Here is a 22008-nt window from a genome sequence, read left to right on the forward strand (position 1 = left end):
AAGCAAAATTAACCACTTCACCCCCAGAAGGTTTTACCCCCTTCCTGACCGGGCCATTTTTTTGCGATACGCCACTGCGTTGTTTAACTGACAATTGCGTGGTCCTACAATGCTGTACCCAAATAAAATTGATGTCCTTTTCTAACCACAAAAAGAGCTTTCTTTTGGTGGTATTGGATCACCTCTGTGGTTTTATTTTTTTGCGCTATAAACAAAAAAAGAGCATCAATTTTGAATAAAAAACAATATTTTTTACTTTCTTCTATAAAACATTCCCAATAAAAAAAAATCGAATTTCTTGATCAGTTTAGGTCAATATGTATTCTGCTATATATTTTTGGTAAAAAAATCCCAATAAGCATATATTGATTGGTTTGCACAAACGTTATTGGGGCAGATTCACAAAGATCTGCACCGGCGCAGCGTATCTGAGATACGCTACGCCGCCGTAACTTACCTGGCTTTGGTTTGAATCCAGAAAGAATTTGCACCCTAAGTTACAGTGGCGTAGTGTATCTCTCGCGGCGTAAGGGCGCGGAATTCAAATGCGGCGAGTAGGGGGCGTGTTTCATTTAAATGAAGCGCGTCCCCGCGCCAAAAGAACTGCGCATGCCCCGTCCGTCAAAACTCCCAGGGTGCATTGCTTCAAATGACGTCGCAAGGACGTCATTGGTTTCGGCGTGAACGTAAATGGCGTCCAGCCCCATTCACGGACGACTTACGCAAACAAAGAAAACATTTCAAAATTATACGCGGGAACGACGGCCATACTTAACATTGAGTACGCCACCAGATAGCAGCTTTAACTATAGGCCGGAAAAAGCCGAACGGAAACGACGTAAAAGAATGCGATGGCCGCTCGTACGTTTGCGGATCGTCGGAAATAGCTCATTTGCATACTCGCCGCGGATTACGACGTGAACGCCACCCGGTGGCCGCCGGAAAATTGCATCTTAGATCCGACGCCTGTCGGATCTAACACAGATGCCGTCATATCTTGTTTGGTGGATACCAAAACAAAGATACGACGTGCAAAATTTGAAATTACACCAGCGTATCAACAGATAAGCCGGTGTAATTTCTTTGAGGATCTGCCCCATTGTGTCTACAAACTATGGGTTAGATTTATTGCATTTTTATTAATTTTTTTAATTTTTTTTTTACTAGTAATGGCGGCGATGGGCGATTTTTAGCGGGACTCCGACATTGTGGCGGACAAATCTGACCCTAAGGCCGCGTACACACGGTCGGACAAAACCGATGAGAATGGACCGAGGTTTAGTTTCATTGGACCAAACCGACCGTGTCTATATATCCCATCGGTCTGTTGTCCTTCGGTCCAAAATTTTAAAACATGCTTTAAAATCGAAACGATGGCCCGCTGCCCGATCGATCCAAACCGATGGTTAGTACAGAAAGCATTGGTTCAAAACCCGCGCATGCTCAGAATCAAGTCGACGCATGCTTGGAAGCATTGAACTTCGTTTTATTCAGCACGTCGTGTGTTTGACGTCACTGCGTTCTGACCCGATCGTTTTTTGGAACGATGATGTGTACGCACATCAGACCATCAGGCCACTTCAGCGGTGAACCAATGGAAATGGCCCGTCGGACCATTCTCATCGGTTTGGAACGACCGTGTGTACAAGGCCTTAGTGACACTTTTTTGAAACTAGTGACACCAATACAGTGATCAGTGCTAAAAACATGCACTGATACCTGTATAAATGACACTGGCAGGGAAGGAGTTAACACTAGGGGGCGATCAAGGGGTTAAGTGTGTCCTAGGGGGGTGCTTTCTAACTATGGGGGGAGTGTTACACTGGAGGAAAGCAGAGATCGTGTTTCAGCTTAGCTGAAACAGAAGATCTCTCTTTTCCTCACTGACAGATCAGCGATGTGCCTTGTTTAACGACCGCCGTGACCCGCTGTTAATGATCAACAGGTCACGGCGGCCATCACAGCTGCCGGACCTGCTGATTGGCTCCCGCTGTGTCCAATCACAGCGGGAGTTGCTCTTCGGCAGCGCGCCCCCTACACCACGTGCACAAAATCACGTACAGGTATGTGATTACGTGCAGCCGGGCTGCCCTGCCGCAGTATATGTACGGTGGGCGGTCCGGAAGCGGTTAACACTTGTGTTAATTTTATTGACTAAAATATTTTCGTCCTCTATATTGACACTATTTTAGTCGACTAAAATACGACTAAAACAATTCAGATGACTAAAATACGACTAAAACTAAATCAAAAATTGACATCAAAATTACCACTACTCTGCTGGCCATTTCTAAATCGGCAACACAATTCCATCCAGAACCTTGAATAATAGCACATTAAAGTTTAAACATGTATTGCACTACCACATAAGGATAAGTAAGGGGCATCTACTAAGCTGCTGAAAGAGAAAAAAAATAAAACTGCTTTTCTTATATTTGTCCTTAATATTTTATGTCGGTATTATATTCAGGTAATATGTGCAATGGCATTACAGCCAATAGAGTTTACAGTTTTTTTAGGCTCCATGCACACCGAAGCTGATAAACTGCAGTTTATTGGCGTTTTGGGCTTTTTTTTAACCACTTAACGCCCGCCGCGCGCCTATTTACGTCCACAGAATGGCACGTACAGGCAGATGGGCGTATATATACGTCCCTGCCTTCTAGCGGGTCGGGGGTCCAAACGGGACCCCCTCCGCTGCGTGCAGCGGGCAGCTTACCTCGGGGATCGCTATTCGTTTATAGGCATCCCCGTGCTTCACTATGGCGCTGCATCGATCGAGTGATCCCTTTTATAGGGAGACTCGATCAATGACGTCAATCCTACAGCCACACCCCCCTACAGTTGCAAACACACACTAGGTGAACCCTAACTCCTACAGCGCCCCCTGTGGTTAACTCCCAAACTGCAACTGTCATTTTGCAATTTAAATGCATTTTTTGCTGTGAAAATGACAGTGGTCCCAAAAATGTGTCAAAATTGTCCGAAGTGTCCACCATAATGTCGCAGTCACGAAAAAAATCGCTGATCGCCGCCAATAGTCCAATAGTAGTAAAAAAAAAAAAAAATTATAAAAATGCAATAAAACGATCCCCTATTTTGTAAACGCTATAAATTTTGCGAAAACCAATCGATAAACACTTATTGCAATTTTTTTTACCAAAAATATGTAGAAGAATACGTATCGGCCTAAACTGAGGGAAAAAAAAATTTAGATATGTTTTTGGGGGATATTTATTATAGCCAAAAGTAAAAAATATTGAATTTTTTTCAAAATTGTCGCTCTATTTTTGTTTATAGCGCAAAAAATAAAAACCGCAGAGATGATCAAATACCACCAAAAGAAAGCTCTATTTGTGGGAAAAAAAGGACGCCAATTTTGTTTGGGAGCCACGTCGCACGACCACGCAATTGTTTGTTATAGCGACGCAGTGCCGAATCGCAAAACCTAGCCTGGGCATTTAGCAACAAAATGGTCCGGGGCTTAAGTGGCTAAAAAGCCCATAAACTGAACTCTATGTTAGCCTATGTGTCCATGGGCGTTTTTTAGTGTTAATGAGCTTTGGAGTTTATTGGATTTTTTCTGAACTCCCAAAATTTGCGTTCAAAGTGCAGTTTTTTGGCGGGAAAACAAAAAAAACGCAAAACACCGAAAAACAATGGCGCCAGCGTTTTTTTATCCATTGAAAAAAAAAGTTAAAAAAATAAAAACTACGCTGAAAAACGCTGATTAAAGCTATTGCAAAAATGCTAAAAAACGTTGAAAGGCTCCCTGCAAAGCTACTGCCATTTTTTTAAAGCTTTTTTTAGCGTTAGTGTGCATGGAGCCTGAAGTTGAACTTCTGTTGTCAAAAAGCAATATTTTGGTTTGTTTATGAAACTTGGTTTAGTTTATAAAGATGTTATACAGTATATAACAGTGGCTAAAGCTGTGTCAGTAGTGCATGTTCAAACCTTAATACCATAAATAATAACGTTATTCGATTTTTAGTCCAGGAGTATATAATGAGTTTGGAAATTCTAGAGGAATGTTTAAATAATGCATTACAATTTACCTAAACCCATTAGATTTTAGTTGACTAAAATGTACTGGAGCTTTTAGTCGACTAAAATATGACTAAAACTAAAACAATTCAGATGACTAAAATACGAAAATTGCATTTTAGTCAAAAGACTATGGGCCAGATTCAGAAAGATGCACGCATCTTTCTGCTGGCGTAACGTATCTCCGATACATTACGCCGCTGTAACTTTGGGCGTAAGTTCTGTATTCAGAAAGAACTTGCGCCCTTAGTTACGGCGGCGTAACGTATGTGTTGCGGCGTAAGGCCGCCTAAATCAAATGGGGATGTTGGGGGTGTGTTTTATTTAAATTGTACTTGACCCCGCGTTTTTGACGTATTAATTGAACGGCGCATGCGCCGTCCATAAAATATCCCAGTGTGCATTGCTCCAAATTACGCAACAAGGACGTATTGGATTCGACGTGAACGTAAACGACGTAAAGCCGTATTCGCGAACGACTTACGCAAACAACGTAAAAATTTCAAAACTCGGCGCGGGAACGACGGCCATACTTAACATTAGCTACGCCTCATATAGCAGGGGTAACTATAGGCTGAAAAAAGCCGAACGTAAATGACGTAAAAAAATACGCCGGCGGGACGTATGTTTCTGAATCGCCGTATCTACCTAATTAGCATATTCCTTGCGTAAACATACGGAAGCGCCACCTATCGGCCAGCCTGAAAATGCAGCCTAAGATACGACGGTGTAAGACATTTACACCTGTCGGATCTTAGGGATATCTACAGTATGCGTAACTGATTCTCTGATTTAGGCGCACAGATACGACCCCGCACACTCAGAGATACGACGGCGTATCAGGAGATACGCCGTCGTATCTTGTATCTGAATCTGGCCCTATGACTAAAACTAAATCGAAACTTTCTGCCAAAATTAACACTGCTTACAACTAAAAGAAAACCTTTTGTAATTAAAATGTATTCCAGTTTAATCCCTAGTTACACTTCGTTAACTAGTTAACTCTAATCAGCCCTAATTAACTCCTTCTTCCCCTCTTTTTTTACTTTCTTTTCTAACCAATATAATATTCCTTAATTTTTTCATTTATTTGTTTTTTTTGTCAGTCTTACAGAAAAAAATTAACAAAATTAAAAAGGACCAGAACTTTGCCATGCTGTGTACCAGAAACATAATTTTAGTGGCAGTTGTATTAACCGCTTCATGACCAAGGTCAAAATAAAAAAAATTGAATTTCTTCATAAACTTAGGTCAATATGTATTCTGCTATATATTTTTGGTAAAAAAAATCCCAATAAGTCTATATTAATTGCTTTACGCAAAAGATATAGGGGGTTATTCACTAAAAGCAAATGCACATTGCAATACAAGTGCAAACTACATGTGCAAAGTGCACTTGAAATTGCAGTCGCTGTAAATCTGAGGGGTAGATCTGAAATGAGGGGAAGCTCTGCTGATTTTATCATCCAATCATGTGCAAGCTAAAATACTGTTTTTTATTTTCCATGCACGTCCTCCTCGGATCTACAGCGACTGCACTTTCAGTGCAATTTCAAATGCACTTGCACTTGTAGTGCAAAGTGGATTTGCCTTTTGTAAATAACCCCTAGAGGGTCTACAAGCTAGAGGATATTTTTATTTGTATTATTAATGGCGGCGATTAGCGACTTATAGCGGGACTGCGACATTGTGGCAGGAAATTCTGACGCTAACTGACACTTGACACTTTTTGGGAATCAGTGACACTAATACAGTGATCAGTGCTAAAAATATGCATTGTCACTGTACTAATGACAGGCTGGAAAGGGGTTAAACATCGGGGCGATCAATGCATGCCTAACCAATGTTTTACTATACTGTTTGAGGCGATTTTACTGTACTAGGGGAAGAGATGGAATTTATTCTCTGCTTTGCAGGGACACAAACGCCATCGCTTCCCCCCTGTCAGAATGGCGGTCTGCCTTGTTTACATAGGCATATTGCTAATTTGCCTCTCTGCCCGATGATCGGTGGGTACCAGCGCACATTGGCATCACGTAAGTTTAGCATCACGTGTATATATATATATATATACATACACACGTGATCCGATGCACAGCTGTCGCCCTGTGGCAGTAAAACTGTTATAGGACAGACCTAAGTGGTTAGTGTCAAAAACCAATTTTGCAACTTTGACATGTGTTAGTAAAACTGTACATATGATTGCAACTACTTAGTTTATTCAGGTAGATTATACCTTGTTTTTTTTGGGGGGGGGGGCTTTCATTTAGTGGGTAATGTTAATGAATATCTCCTGATTTAGTTTTATTATGAAAGGAAGAGTGGCCTCAAAATAGTAACAACATTTTTATTTTTTATTTTTATAATTTTAGCTGTATACCACCAATAAACCCTGCAGAATAAATTCTACTTTCTCGTAAAGATTTCAGCGATACTACATACCTGTATATGTGCATTACTTGTTCTTTGTACCTGTCGTAGAGCTAAGAAACATTAGCAAGCTTTTTTTATTGTCCTACCTAAACACACAACTTTTTTTTTTTTTACCTAAAGCATACTGACCCTAACATGGCCACTAGCTGACACTAACACTGCCACAAACTGCCACTAACCTTGTCACCAACAGACACCAACTGACACTGATGCTAACTGGCTGTAAGGTAAACCAGATTCCCAACAAAAGAAAACCAATGCAAGCTTATGCTAATATTCACGTGCTAATACTTCTAGGCAAAGATGTACTATTCCTGTTCAACGTGCTTGCATTCGCACATGCGCATACGCACGTGCACATATAAATTAGCATACATACTTGGCGGCCAGCTGCCTATTTAAACTTGCCTGTCACCATGAGGAGTTGCTGAATGGTTTTCAGCTTGTACCTGTATTCCTGTGACCTGATCCATTGAACCTGCTTACTTGTGTATAACCCTGATTTTCTCCTGGACTCTGCCTTGCTCCTGCATTAACCTTTTTCACCTGATTTCTTTGACCTCGGCCTGTTAACTGGACTTGTCTTTTGAAATTGGTAGGGTAGGGGGCGCTACGTGCAATAAGTTATACCCTAGTAACAAAAAATATAATAAACTTTACATATATAAATGTGCATCCATGAGTATCTTTATACAATCCATGCATAACCCGATTCCAAATGTGCAAATAAATATAATAAAGTCCAAAACGTGATGCATTCAATGCTTTCCAAGATAAACACTGGATGTGTTTATCTTGGAAAGCATTGAATGCATCACGTTTTGGACTTTATTATATTTATTTGCACATTTGGAATCGGGTAATGCATTGACTGTATAAAGATACTCATGGATGCACATTTATATATGTAAAGTTTATTATATTTTTTGTTACTAGGGTATAACTTATTCCACGTAGCGCCCCCTACCCTACCAATTTCACATTACTGTTCAGACACTGTTCTAGGGAGGCCGCTTCTAATTTGTGGTAGAATTTTGTTTTAATTCACATAATATTAATTTTGTGTTATCTGGTTGGTAACATTTAAATTTTGCTCTGTGGCGCAAATCTATACCAATTTCATCTGGACTTGTCTTTTGCCTGCTGATTCTGTACTGCACTGCCTGGCTGTTACCTACCTTGGCCTGCTTCCTGGACTTGCCTCGCCTGCTGACTTGGTGCCTTGCTGTTATCGCTGACTGCATACCGGCTCTGCTACCATCTCCTACTCTGGTGCCAATCTGCTTCAGTATCCTGTTCCTAGGACTGCAACTCCCAGCTCCATCCACCTAAGTGCACACTTCACCAGCCAGCTACTCCGGCACTCGTGCCACTCCGTGTCCTCACACTCTCTGTCTCCCCCTTCAGGAGTGTTGGGCAGGAGGTGCAAGATTGTCCTCCACAACATTCTAGTCGTCACCAGGTATGTGATACTGGCACTGCAACAAACTGACACTAAAACTGACACTAGCTACATAGATTAAATCCTGATCTAGTTATTCTTTATTTATTTTCCTTACATTATTTAACAGACATTTTTTGTACAGACTTCTCTCCTAACAAGGAGGGAAAGATAAAATATATATTTTTCCCCCTCCCTAGAGGAGAAGTCTGTTGTTTCTCCTCTTCACTGAGGAGAAACAACACTGAGGCCCCGTACACACGACCAGTTTCCTCGGCAGAATTCAGCTTCCGACCGAGTTTCTGGCTGAATTCTGCCGAGAAACCCGGCCGTGTGTACACTTTCGGCCGAGGAAGCCGACGAGGAGCTCGGCGAGGAAATAGAGAACATGTTCTCTATTTCCTCGTTGTTCTATGGGAGCTCTCGCCCCGCCGAGCTTCTCGGCGGCTTCAGTGCTGAACTGGCCGAGGAACTCGATGTGTTTGGCACGTCGAGTTCCTCGGCCGTGTGTACGAGGCCTGAGACAGACTATAGAGTAAATGATCACAGGCTATCTCAGTGATCATGTGATCAAGAGTAAGTTGCTCCTGCACTATATTTACCAAGTACCTTCGAGATTTATATGCAATTGGGGTCTAGTTATACTTCTCACGTTGACGTTGCACATTGTCATGCTGTTTCCCGTGTTTATATTGTTCGCACTATTTACGGGAATTGTATCTTGTATTCTACTGATGCTTGTATACTTTTGCTAAAACTAATAAAAATTATTGAAGAAAAAAAAAGAGTAAGTTCCTTGGTTACTGATCGTTAGTACAAGACCTAGAGCTTTCATCGACTACTTGGTCTCAGTGCTGGGTGGGGGGGCACGATCAAGTGCACTTCCAGCACAAACACAGGGACACATATAAAGCTAGGTTTACACCTGTGCGTGTGGTGCCGCTGTGGAACCTGCACAAATTCCCGCAGCTGCAACCACTCGCACAATGAAACGTGGGATCATGGGTGGGTGCACTTAAACCTAATGGCTTGCCGCCGGCACTGTGAAACGCTCTGTACTCGCAGTTCCCATGCGTATTGCGATTTACAAAGTAGTGCAGGGACTTCTTTCCTGCATTTCACAGGGCACGGCAGCCCATTTAAATTAATGGGCTGTCACGCCTGGGCAAACATGTGAACCTAGCCTAAGTATGCGGCACCCAGGATTAAATCCCACTTCCTGGATACCACATGTATGTGTTGTGTGTTATGAAGGGATTAAATAATAAAATGTATGCTTTTTTTACAGTAAACTAACATTGGTCAATATAGAAAAAAAAGCATTGTTTACCAAAAGAAAGCCTAGTTTGTTCCCAAAAACAGTGCATGAGTTTCTTTGGTATCTTAAGTAATACAAATATACTGTTACCGCTTACAATGGGACTGTTGTTAAAATTAAAAAAAATTGCTCTGGTCCATGGGAGGTAAAGGTACAAGAGCTGAGGTGGTTAAGCTAAACAATCAGTTTTTAATTAGAAAAATTGCTGGTAATGAATTACCATGAATGACCACTTCACAGCAAGGCTTTCAACAATAACTTCATTGTGGGTGTGGTTTTAACCATTAACATTTAACCTGGGGCTGACTTGTCTTGTGCAAGTATTTCTCTCTGCCACTGACAAACAGAATATGGAACAAGCAAGAGCAAATGATCTATTTACTGAGATGGTAATAGTTAGTGTACCCTGCAGCGATACCAGGAATTATTAAAGCCCCAAGACTATTATTCCCAGAATTACACAAATAAATGCACATTTAACAAGTACCATATGCTAGTTTTACAGTCACTTGCAGGAGCAAATTTGTAATAGCAGATATTGAACTAAAAAAGCTATTTTAGTCAATCACTATGAGTTTCACAAAATAAAATAGTTGTTAATAACCGTAAATCAATAAGCTAGGTTAACCTATTGGAAAGTACGTTTTACGATGATTCTTTTTCTGGAAGCCTGTCACAATCATCTCACCGCTATGAAAGTCAAATTTACTATTATTAGCTTAGTAAACAAATGTATCCGTTTTAAAAGGATTCCATCAAAGAGCAAAATAGCTGTGTGAGAAGGCAAAAATACTTGTTCCTTGGCAGTAAAGCTAAATCTATTTACGTTAAGTGACCACAACACCACTGCCACCTAAGCTTTAATGTGACTTATCATTAGGTAAGAGCTGACGGTCTGGTCCAAACCTAGGTGCCGACCAAACTTTGGTTAATCGGGTGTTCAGTTTGTTCAGACGACCCTTGTTCGACGGGAGCCAAAAATCAAATCTAGAAAACGTTTGGTGTCCTTATTACTATGTTACATTTTTTTTGTGAATAAGTAGGGGGTGGTATCTGAGGGTCCCCTTATTATTAAAGAGGGCTTCCAGATCCTGACAAGCCCCCTGCCTGAAGAACCCCACAACCACCAGCCAGGGTTGTAGGGATGAGGTCCTTCTCATCAATATGCTTTGCAAGGCCCCCCCATGTTAAGGGCATGTGGCCTGGCTTGATTAAGAAAGGGGGGCACACCCCCATCTCATCCCTTTCCTGGGCAGCCAGACTGCATGTTTGGATAAAGTGCCTGGTATGGATATTAAGGGAATTTCACACATTTTGTTTTTTCTTTGCATGGAGTCCTCCTTAAAATCTGTACCAGAGTCTGTTATGGATCTCCTGGGGGACCTTTTTCAGTTTTTGCTTATTTTATGTGAGTTTTTTTTTGCATTGGTCCATGTTCCCCAGGTACAGTAAGTGCCCACCCCCATGCTATTTTTTCACATCCTTTTGCCTATTAGCCCAGAAAATTTTAATTGTTAGATTGACAGATTTGGCTCCTGTTGATTTCAATTCAGGGTTCAGCGTCTGATTTATTTTACGTTCTTCTCAAACCAAACCCAAGGCAGTTTGGCTTATCAGTAGTCACAACCATGAGTCAGGCATCTGGCTTGCCCCAATGACTTGAATGGGTGTGAGTATGACAGGTAGTGCTTCTTTTCAACTCAACATGTCCTGTTAAATTTACTGTGGCCACAAAGTATGTAAACAGCCCCTTGCAGCAGTATGGTAGGCTTTAGGTGGATGGTAAAACCATGGCTCTACTCCCTCCTGGCAGCCTTCCTCTGTTGATGCTGAACTCATGCTGTATCTTTTTTTAAACTATGTAACAGTTCAAAAGGTAAGCCCATCCAAAATGTAATCCTGAACTTTGGGTGTACCCAGCAAGTCTGGTCAGTAGTAAGCTAGATGTCACACAAATCATCACCTTTGCTATCTTCTGTATAACATAATATGACACTTAAAAGTGAGATAAGAAATGTAGAGACAGGGAAATGAAGAGAAAGAATCAGGTACTAAGGGGAATATTCATAATGTTGGTGTCAGATGCACTGAAGTAAATGTTACAAATAAAATTCCACATAGACTTATCATGAGCCTAATGCCCTGTACACACGATCGGTTCATCCGATGAAAACGGTGAATTTTTTGATCAGATATCCGATGAAGCTGACTTTCATCTGTCTTGCCTACACACCATCAGTTAAAAAAACGATCGTGTCAGAACGCGGTGACGTAAAACACAACGACATGCTGAGAAAACTGAAGTTCAATGCTTCCGAGCATGCATCGACTTGATTCTGAGCATGCGTCGATTTTTAACCGATGGACATCCCCACAGACGATCGTTTTTTTCTATCGGTTTTTTAACCATCAGATAATTTTAAAACAAGTTCCTAGTTTTTTCACCGATGGATAAAAAACAGATGGGGCCCCACACACGATCGGTTCGTCTGATGAAAACGGTATATCAGACCGTTTTCATCAGACGAACCAATCGTGTGTACGCGGCATAAGAGTATAATAGGTGTAGATGCTTTAGAGAGGGATAAGACCCAACTTTAGTAATAGATAAGAGTTGTTCCCAGGCTCAGTAATGATAACATGGGACCGCAATGCCTATCATCTCTGAGAAATACACAAGACCACACATACAGTCAAGTAGCTGTATGGACACAACAAGTGATGTGGTCTCTGTCCGAAGGTGGAACAGACCAGTAAAAGAAGCTCTATCATTCTCCAATGCATGGTCAGTAGTTGACTGCAAAATTCTGATGTAGCACCCTGTAGTTTAGGCAGGGAGCTCCTCGCAAATTTACTTGCCTGGGGTAGTTATCCTGGTTAATTGATAGAGATCTATTGATTTCTCACTAAGTTTGACCTTGTTGGACTTTTCTCTTCTACTGCTAGGTGTCCGGGTACTGGGTGGTACTAGATATGAGAAGGGCAAACCCAAGGTCAAGTGAACCCAATGAATCAATCCATTGCATATAGGGGTATTGTGCTCTGTTTAGTCTTTTCATTTACTGACTTGAAAACTTATAGTTTTGCATATTTTACTTTACTGTGTATATCAGGGATCCTCAAACTACAGCCCTCCAGCTGTTGTAGAACTACACATCCCATGAGGCATTGTAACACACTGATGTTCACAGACAGAAAGAGACTTGCTAGGATGACGTGCCCCCCCCCCCCCACCCATCTTGGGACAAACCATTACCCCTAGCTACAAAGTCAAAAGCCTCGGAGTCACTTTTGACGCCGACATGACAATGGATGCACAAAAAGGATCAGTAGTCAGCGGATCTCACCATCTGCTGCGTCTGCTACGAAGACTCGTTCCCTTCATCTCTCAAAAAGAAGACACAGCAGTAGTGGTGGGAACAATAATCAGCTCCAGACTCGACTATGCCATCTCCCTTTACCTTGGACTCCCAAATACCAGATTGCTCATCTACAAGTCGTCCAGAACACGGCGGCACGATTGGTAACAGGAAAAAAAACCTGGGAGTCAATCACTCCCGCCTTGAGGTCCCTCCACTGGTTGGCCGCAAAGGACCGAATAATTTTTAAGGCCCTCTGCCTGACACACAAATGTGTACAAGGAATCGCCCCCCAATATTTATGCGAGAAAATAAAATACCACAACCCCAATCGCATTCTTCGATCAACCAACCAAAATATACTACAAATCCCCAGGGCCCGCTACAAGACCAAAGGAGAACGAAGATTTGCAGTCCAAGGACCTCGACTGTGGAACGCGTTACCAACTAATATCCGAACGAAAGTGAATCACCATTCCTTCAGGAAAAAACTCAAGACCCACCTATTCTGAAGGCTAAATAGAAGGAAATGGATAGAAAGCGCCTTAAGACGATTCAGTTCGCATTTGTAGCGCTATACAAGTTATTCACGCATCCACTCACATGACTAGGCATGATGGGAATTGTAGTTCCTGAACAACTGGAGGGCCGTAGTTTGAAGACCCACGATGTATATGATGTACAATCTATTACCTTTTGTCAACACAAGTCAAAGTTCTACTTTATTTTCTGTACTTTCCTGCATTGTTTTATTGTTTGAAAAATTTCAATAAAAACACAATTATTGAAAAAACTAACAACACAAATCCATCTTGTTACAATATGCATATACTATTCTTATATAAAATATATTTTCCAGGTTAATAACCCTGAAGGAACTAAAGTCACTGGATCTGTAAGACATCCAGGCAATTAGCAGCTGCAGAAGAAGAGATCGGTATTGGAAACACAACATATTTCCAAAGTAACTGTTTCCTTTAAAAAATAGATCTCCAGTGAGTTTCCTACAGAACATATGCTGTATGTCTATTCATTGCATCACCAAGGAGAGAAACACATCTGTTGCCCATAGGAATCATCTACCCTTTTCTGCTCTGCACTGGAGAGCAGACTTTGTTATTTGGCTTCTTTGGGCAGCATTTTCACTTTCTGTCCTGTACTCAAAAATCTCATCATGCTGTCCTTTTGAGACACATGTGAGCACATTAGACCTTGCATGGGAACCTGATGTCTATTTGAAAAAAAAAAACATAGTACATGCTAGTCTGGGATACAGGACATATTTTTTTTTACATTTCGCAATGATGCAAAGTTACTTACATTGTAACAAAATGTATAGTAATATCTGGTTCCATCTGGATTTAGTTTAGGATTTTTTTTTTTGTAATCCTCTGGACATTTTTACTCTTCTGGTAATTTCAAAACAAAACATAAACCTCTCATCCCATCAGAAAATCATTGGTACCTACTACTGAGCTAAGATCCTTGAAAACTTGCTTATTCAGGGAAGCCTACCCCACCTCCACCTAAGAACTGCACCCGAGTCACCGCCATTAGATCATCCCTGCAGCTATTACCTTTTGTACCACCTCCCCCTCACTTTAGATTGTAAGCTCCATGAGCAGGGCCCTACTGTATTGAATTGTATTGTAATTTAACTGCTCTTCTTATATTGTAAAACACTGCGTAAGCTGTTGGCTCTATATAAATGCTGTATTATAATAATGTATTATAATAATAATAATAATAATAATAATAATAATAATAATAATAATAATAATAATAAATCAACCAATGCATGTTACTTTCCTATACAATTCTATCTGTAACTTATTCTGTTAAGTAGGGTTGTCCCGATACCGATACTAGTAGAGAGCGGGTGGAGAGGGGGCGGAGAGCGGAGCAGAGCAGTTCTCGGCTATGTCACTAATGGAGGAGAGCTGCTGCCGCTGCTGCCGTCTAGTCCCCGAAGAGAAACGAACGAACCTTTACAACCCTTTTAAGTTTTGATAAATTACACTCATTCAATTTTATAAAAACCGTAGCAGAAGACTACTAAATACCACATCACTATGCCAATTGTGTTCATTCAATGCGTTTTCACTGCGATTGCAGCGTGGTTCCATTCATCTCTATAGTATGTGTTGGCAAATCTCACATGCTGAAAGCCATATTTATTTATTTTTTATCAATGTCTATGGGGCTGTTCAGTGGTCATTGCTTTTTTTGACGAGTTTAAAATGTGTCTCAACCACTTGGTTTTGCCACTTGACAGTGTCCATGTGAAAAGGGGCTTATGATAATCAAACTCAATTCTTGCCAGAGTGGATTTTCAATGGTAACCCATGATTGTGCACATATATGCAATTCAAACGTTTAGTATTGCAACATAAAAAAACTGTAAATAAAACAAACCTGTCATGAGAAAAATAAAGGGGCTATCACTCTTCTCAAAAAATGGTCTGGGTTTTTTAATGATCCACTAACTTTAACGGCCAATTAACTCCTGTGTGCGCATCAAGATATGTTTTATGTGTCCATCAGTTTTTTGATGAGTCCTGACTGTGGGGGAGAAAACTGGTGTACACAGAATCTGGTGCAGCTGTGCAGAATAACCAATCAGCTTCTAACTTCTGCTTGTTCAATTAAGCTTTTACATTACAATCTAGAAGCTGATTGGTTACTAGGCAAAGTCTACTCCAAAATCTAAAATCTAAACCAAAAACATACTATGCAAACTATGCTTTACAACCAAGCAAGGTGCTATCTTGGCCTCGGTTTGATCTGCAACTGCCATGGTGCTGCTGCCATGTGATCAGCTATGACACCAGCCATTCGAGGGCTGAACAGTTTATTTTTTAGAGCTAACATAAGCACGCTGGCAACTGACATTTATAGTTCACACCATCCCTAATGTAACTGGTTTGGGACAAATTTATGGATTAAGTTCCACAGTAAAGCAAAACTAAACTCGAAACTGGTTGTATACCCCACTTGCACATTTTTACCTACAGATAAGCCTATAATAAGGCTTACCTGCAGGTAAAATGAATATCTCCTAAACCTGTATGGTTTAGGAGACATTCTCCTTGCATGCAGCTGCTGACGTCAGCTGCGCATGCGCTCTGAAGGTCCGACGGATGCAACGTCATCGCGGCTTTGGACACTCACAGCGCCAGAACCCGGAAGAAACACAGAGGAAACATGTCAGCTCCCTCAGGGGTGACCAGGAGGCGCTTCGTTCTAAGGTAAGTATTTCATAATGAGCTAGTATGTGGTGCAGGTTTTTTTTTTCGGGGCATGCAATCGCTTTACCTGTTTTCTAAAACAGTTATATTCAAGGCATGCCATAAATGATACCTGTCAAATGGCTGGTGTCCTAACTGATCACAGATGCAAAGATAGCAGCTTCCTTGTGTAAAGAACAGTGCACGTGTTTCTTTCTGTGCTTTGGTTCATATTTGGTTGATTTTTCCATCTATTCAACTTGGGGTGCCATTAGAAAGAAATGGCATTGCACATACAGCTCACTCCCTCATTAGAAATCACATGCTACAACACATGCATACACGTATGCATGTGGCCTCAGATTTTTTGAGTCACTTACTTGTCAGGTAAGTCTGCCATAAAGCATGCTAGCACATTATGGCTAAAAGCTCCTATGGCCTCAAGAAGTCATGTTTTTGGAGCTTTATCCTAATACCTTTGTCCTACTAATTAAAATGTATGTCCAGTTTTTTTTTTTTTTTTCAGTTTTGGATAAAATTGGAAAGGATAACAAACCCTTGTCGGGTTTCTACTGCTATCCAGGACTCCGTTGAAGAGATTTACCATAACTTTACACTGGCTGTGGTGCAGCAAGGGGTCCGGTGCATCGCTGTTCTCCGTTTCAGCTGCGAATTAGGTCTGAATTATTGGCTGAATTCGGACCTAAAAGAGCCAAACGCTTACATGGCCCTTCTGCATGCTCTCCGCAGTCGGCCCAGAGATGTGTGAACCGACTCCATTTTTACTACTAATGGCGGTGATCAGCGATCTTTTTTCATGACTGTGACATTATGGCGGACACATCGCACAATTTTGACACATTTTTGGGACCATTGTAATTTTCACAGTTTACTGTGAAAATGGCAATTGCAGTTTAGGAGTTAACCACTAGGGGGCACTGTAGGGGTTAAGTGTGACCTCATGTGTGTTTCTAACTGTAGGGGGCGGGGCTGGATGTGTGACGTCATTGATCGTCTTTCCCTATATCAGGGAACAGACGATCAATGACACTGCCACAGTGAAGAACGGGGAAGGTGTGTTTACACACACCTCTCCCCGTTGTTCTTCAGCTCCGGTGACCGATCGCGGGACACCAGCGGCGATCGGGTCCGCGACCCCGCGGCTGGGCTTAAAGAGACACGTACAGGTACGTGATTGTGCCCAGCCGTGCCATTCTGCCGACGTTTATCGGCGTGAAGGGGTCCTTAAGTGGTTAATTCAACCTAAATGGTATGTATCTTTCTGCTCCGAGAACATGTTGGGGAATTTTCTCATGTCTGAGTGTTTTGACTTTCAAAGCCATTGATTGTTTTTTAAGACTGTGGAGAATGAGATAAAAAGAATAAGATGCCTCTAGCTGCTGCAGACAGAGAGAGTCTATGTAGCAAGGTAAAAGCAGGTGGAACCTCTGATGAAATGATCTTACATAGTTAGTCAGGTTGAAAAATGTCCATCTAGTTCAACTAATAATAATAATAAAAAAACAACAACCATACAATCCCATATACACAATCCTATACCCACAGTTGATCCAGAGGAAGATGAAAATGAAAAAATTCCTTCCTGATCCCCCGAGAGGTAATCAGATTTTCCCTGGATCAACTTTACCTATAATTGTTAGTATCCAGTTATATTATGTACATTTAGAAAATAATCCAGGCCTTTTTAAAGCAATCTACTGAGCTGGCCAGAACCAGCTCTGGAGGGAGTCTATTCCACATTTTCACAGCTCCTAAGCCTTGTACACACGACCGAGAAACTCGATGGGCGAAACACATCGTTTTGCTCGTCGAGTTCCTTGTTAGGCTGTTGAGGATCTCCACGAGCAAAATTTCCCCATTCCCGTCGAGGAAAAAGAAGACATGCTCTCTTTTTGGCTCGACGAGATCCTCTACAGTTTCCGCGTCGAAAAGTGTACACACGGCCGGTTTCCTCTGCAAAAAAAAAAAAACAGCAAGTTTCTTGCTGGTTTTTGCCGAGAAACTCGGTTGTGTGTACGAGGCCTCACTGTGAAGAAACCTTTCCGTATTTGGAGATTAAATGTCTTTTCCTCTAGATGTAAAGAGTGCCCCTTTGTCCTCTGTGATGACCTTAAAGTGAATAACTCAACGCCATATGTGGACCCCTTATATATTTGTACATAATCTTGCTAAAGAAGTCACAAAGAGATAGAAAACCAGCAAACCTTTATACTTTGTCCATAGCTTAAAGCTTTCATTGCAGTCATCAATTAAATACAGATTTCTTAACTTGGCAATTAACTACTGTCACGTAAATTACTAAGTTACCTTCTTCAGCAGCTCAAGCATTAAATGTTTAGCAAGAATTTGCAAATGCATAGAAATACATTTGCTACCAGTCTGTGCAAAGCAGGGCTATGTGTCAAATGACACCAAGGTTACTGCCAAGCAGGTTCACCTAAAATGCTCTATCAGCTTTGTGTAGCATTTTCATAAGCAGTTTCCCTCTACATTTTCAGGACCTGGGCCAAGCTTCCCAAGTAAAACACTTACCAAGAATATGAGGGGAAGCCTCGTCTTCTTGAATAAACACATGTCTAGCACCAAGGGGGATGTCAAACATCTTAAGATATCCTACACATGCGTTGTGTTCAAGCAGAGGGAAACAAAACAAAAACAGCAAAGGTTAGTATAGCCTTATGTAAAAAAAGCCGAATCAACTGGATCCTCCTGGAGCTGAAAGAATAAATTATAATTAGGTGCATACATGCATATAATAAATGTTAATGGCTTAATTTTTTTCCCTTAAAGAAAAAAATGAGGGTGTTTTTTTCCATGATTACACAGAAAAATAACAGCAAGAGACAAAACATTCATTTTTCTTATGTTATGATGGTTACATTTTAGAAGTTGCTGATAATTCCAGATCAATATACAGTATTAAAGTTATAGTGCTTTGAAAGCTATCATGAACATAAGAAAAAAAGAAAATTTTGGCCTTTATTTAATAGGAATTTTACAAACAGCAATAATGTGCAGTTACATGTACCAATCAGATTATAACAGCATTAGAGTCTGACCAATGAAAGATGGTCTTTGATTGGCTGACCTTAGTACTGCACTTTGCTCTTTGCCTTATTAAACAAAGGGCTTTGTCTTCCCTACAGAGAGAGCCTGCTAAAACCTACTGGCATATACAGTCATCATCACAGACTTCCTGCAGTCTGTGATGCCACTTACCCACTGTATTTTTTGACCCTCTTGATTCGGTAAGGGAGATGTTTCGAGCTCCCTTAGGTATTGTGAATGCTCCTCTTGTTTTCCCTAAATAGATCATTTTTAATTAGTCCACTGAAAAACACACTTTTTTCATTGACTACTGTAAAATTTATGAAATAATGTCACACATGCTAGAATGCTTTGTACATATATGGGGATATGTATCAAATCTCAGAATTTTTTTTTTTTGTGCTCATCAAAGGCTCTTTCATACAGGTGAACAATTAGGCAAGTTACAAAAAGAAACACTATGGATTTTCTTTAGGTGCAGCTTATGCCTTGTACACACGGTCAGACTTTTGACCATGCAAAAGTCTGCCGTGAGTCCGTCGGAAGTCCGACGGAAAGAAAGAGAACAGGTTCTCTATCTAAGGTCCGTTGGACTTCCGAAAAAAAGTCAGATGGAGGCTACACACACGGCCGGACTTTCCAAGAAAAAAAGCCTGTCTGACTTTTTTTCTCTGAAAATTCGGCCATGTGTACGAGGCATTAGTCCTACCCAAGACATTCTATTTTGGATGCAGAGGGGTAAGATTTACTCCTCAGCGGGGTATATACAGCTTTCACAATGGATTAACCCTAATCCTGGCATGGTTATAAAAGATTAGGATCTGTAGGGCATTTTACTGTTGGCAATCCATGTGGGTTTTTACCTTGGATCATTTAGCACAGTAGGTAGCAGCTCAAGGTTAATATACTAAGATTAACCTGCCACAGCCATGTGGAGACGGGGGATTTTTTACCATGAGAGTGCAAAAGAGCTGCGACGTTTATTGATCAAACCCTGTTCTACTGGCTTATTACACCACAGAAGAAAGATAGATCCTTTTTAGGGCTTAAACACAGGTCACTGGGCATAATTCCTGGTGTATTTACTACACTCAGGTAGCCTAGGTGCAGCATAAAACCTGTCACACATGTTTATGATAGCAACATACATATACACAAGTACAGAAGCGTATGACCATTTATGTTAAGAACGGGATGTATACTGCACTGGGTCTACCTGAGCCAGAAATTACGCTGAATGAGCTCAGTGATCTCTGTGCAAGATCCTATAATTACAGTTAAACTAAAGGACGGCCTCTGGGCAGCCATACTGCTAAAGACAAAGGGGTTTAGTTACTAAAATAGGAGAGTGCAAAATCAGGCTAATTTCTGCATAGAAACCAATCAGCTTCCAGGTTTTATTGCCAAAGCTTAAGGGTCCTTTCACACGTGCGGACCGTTCGTCCGTTTTTTCATACGTCTGTTTACAGACTGCAATGCTTTCCAATGGGATAGCGTACGTTAGCGGATGAGCATCCACTAACGTCCATTAACATCCGTTTCCGTTAAGCTCCGGTTTTTTGAACGGAAGAAAACCCTATTTTTCTTCCGTCATGAAAAACGGATGAAAACGGATGAAAAACAGATGAAAACGGATGAAAAACGGATGACAACTGATGAAAAACGGATGTAAAATGGATAAAAAACGGATGAAAAAACGGATCAACTGATGATAAAAAACTGATCTAAAAAACGGTCCGCACGTGTGAAAGGACCCTTAATGAACAAGCTGAAGTTAGAAGCTGATTGGCTACCATGCACAGCTGCACCAGATTCTGAGTGCTCCAGTTTTGGAAAAATCTACCCCATAATGTTTAAATTAATTAGATACCAACTATATTCTATTCTTTGGGATTGAATTTTATGTACTGCAAATATTTAGGCATAAATGTGTAAAAATGTTTTGAATACAGGGTAGTGCAAATTTATAGAGTGTTTGAACATCTGTGCGAATCTCGGTAATGCCCACTCTTTTCCAATTGTTTAATCTAATATCTAATCCATTTAATTCTCTTCTATACATATTGATTTAATTCTCATTTATTCTCATTCTGGCCACAGATATAAAAATATTTTTAAAATTCTATTTATATTTACATGCATGGATAACAAATTATTAAAAATGAGTCCTTGCAAGCAGCAAAGTCTGGTGAAAAACCTGATTACATGAAAATTGGCAAAAGTCTGGGTTTTGCTCCAAGTCACAGACAAAAGCCCGGAGTTTGAAAAAATAAATAAAAAAACATGCTGTCTTTATGTGGTACCCTCTGATCATTACTTGGGTAATATTTTGATCTAAAAATTGTTAAGAGTATTGGGAATTCAAAGTTTGAATTTTGAATTTTGTATTTTTATAACTGCCTCTTATTTTGCTATGTACATTTGCTTTGCTTTTATTTAAATGCTATTGTCCGATTCTGCATCTGAGTTATCTTCCCGATATAAATTAATGTAAATGCAAACAAAAAAAGTAAGAACAAAATATATAGAAATTCAAACTAATCTAAAAACCAAGCTTCCTTTTTTCTGAAAGTATGTGAAAGTGCTTTGACTTGCTTCAGAGTCTTGTACACAAACTTAAAGATGGCAGAAAAAAAAGAAAAAGGTTTCAAAGCTCACAGCTGTTGAAACTGTACAGCACCCCCCTGGCTAGGCCCCTGCACTGAGGTATTGGCTGGCTCCTAAACAAGAGGCCAACTAATCAGCTTCACAGATTTCTCAGTACTGTAGCCACAGACAGGCAAATGTCTTACTTAAAACAACAGAATATGTAACAGGATACAACATAATGGGGTTGATTTACTAAGGCTCCGTTCACACATGTCTGACCATGGTTTTAGCTCGATTTTCAAAAATAGTCTGATGCATTTTTGTTCACCGGTTCAGGTGTGAATTCTTACTTGAAATCACATCTCAACGAGACTGAAAAATGCACAGGACTCTTTTTAAAAATGCACCATGGCCGGCCTGCAGATATGTGTATCGGCTCCATAGAGAAGACTGTCACACGTCATGCAAATTGGATGAAGTTCAAAACACATCCAATTCACATATAGCCTAAAACTGGAGAGTGCAAAA

General features: G+C 40.7%; 1 protein-coding gene across 2 annotated transcripts in view; it reads right to left on the reverse strand.

Moving 5' to 3' along the window:
* ADAMTS3 (ADAM metallopeptidase with thrombospondin type 1 motif 3) overlaps positions 1-22008 on the reverse strand; it is a 332671-nt gene that overhangs the window by 71493 nt on the left and 239170 nt on the right. Inside the window, exon 16 of one of the 2 annotated variants that reach the window (XM_040326191.1) lies at positions 18376-18456. In XM_040326191.1, the coding sequence (XP_040182125.1) occupies positions 18376-18456 (81 nt within the window). Of the gene's footprint in view, positions 1-18375; positions 18457-19062; positions 19147-22008 lie in introns of both variants that reach the window. The other variant, XM_040326182.1, reaches the window with a different exon arrangement.

This window comes from Rana temporaria, chromosome 1, assembly GCF_905171775.1.
Source record: "Rana temporaria chromosome 1, aRanTem1.1, whole genome shotgun sequence".
In the NCBI taxonomy this organism is placed as follows: Eukaryota; Metazoa; Chordata; class Amphibia; order Anura; family Ranidae; genus Rana; species Rana temporaria.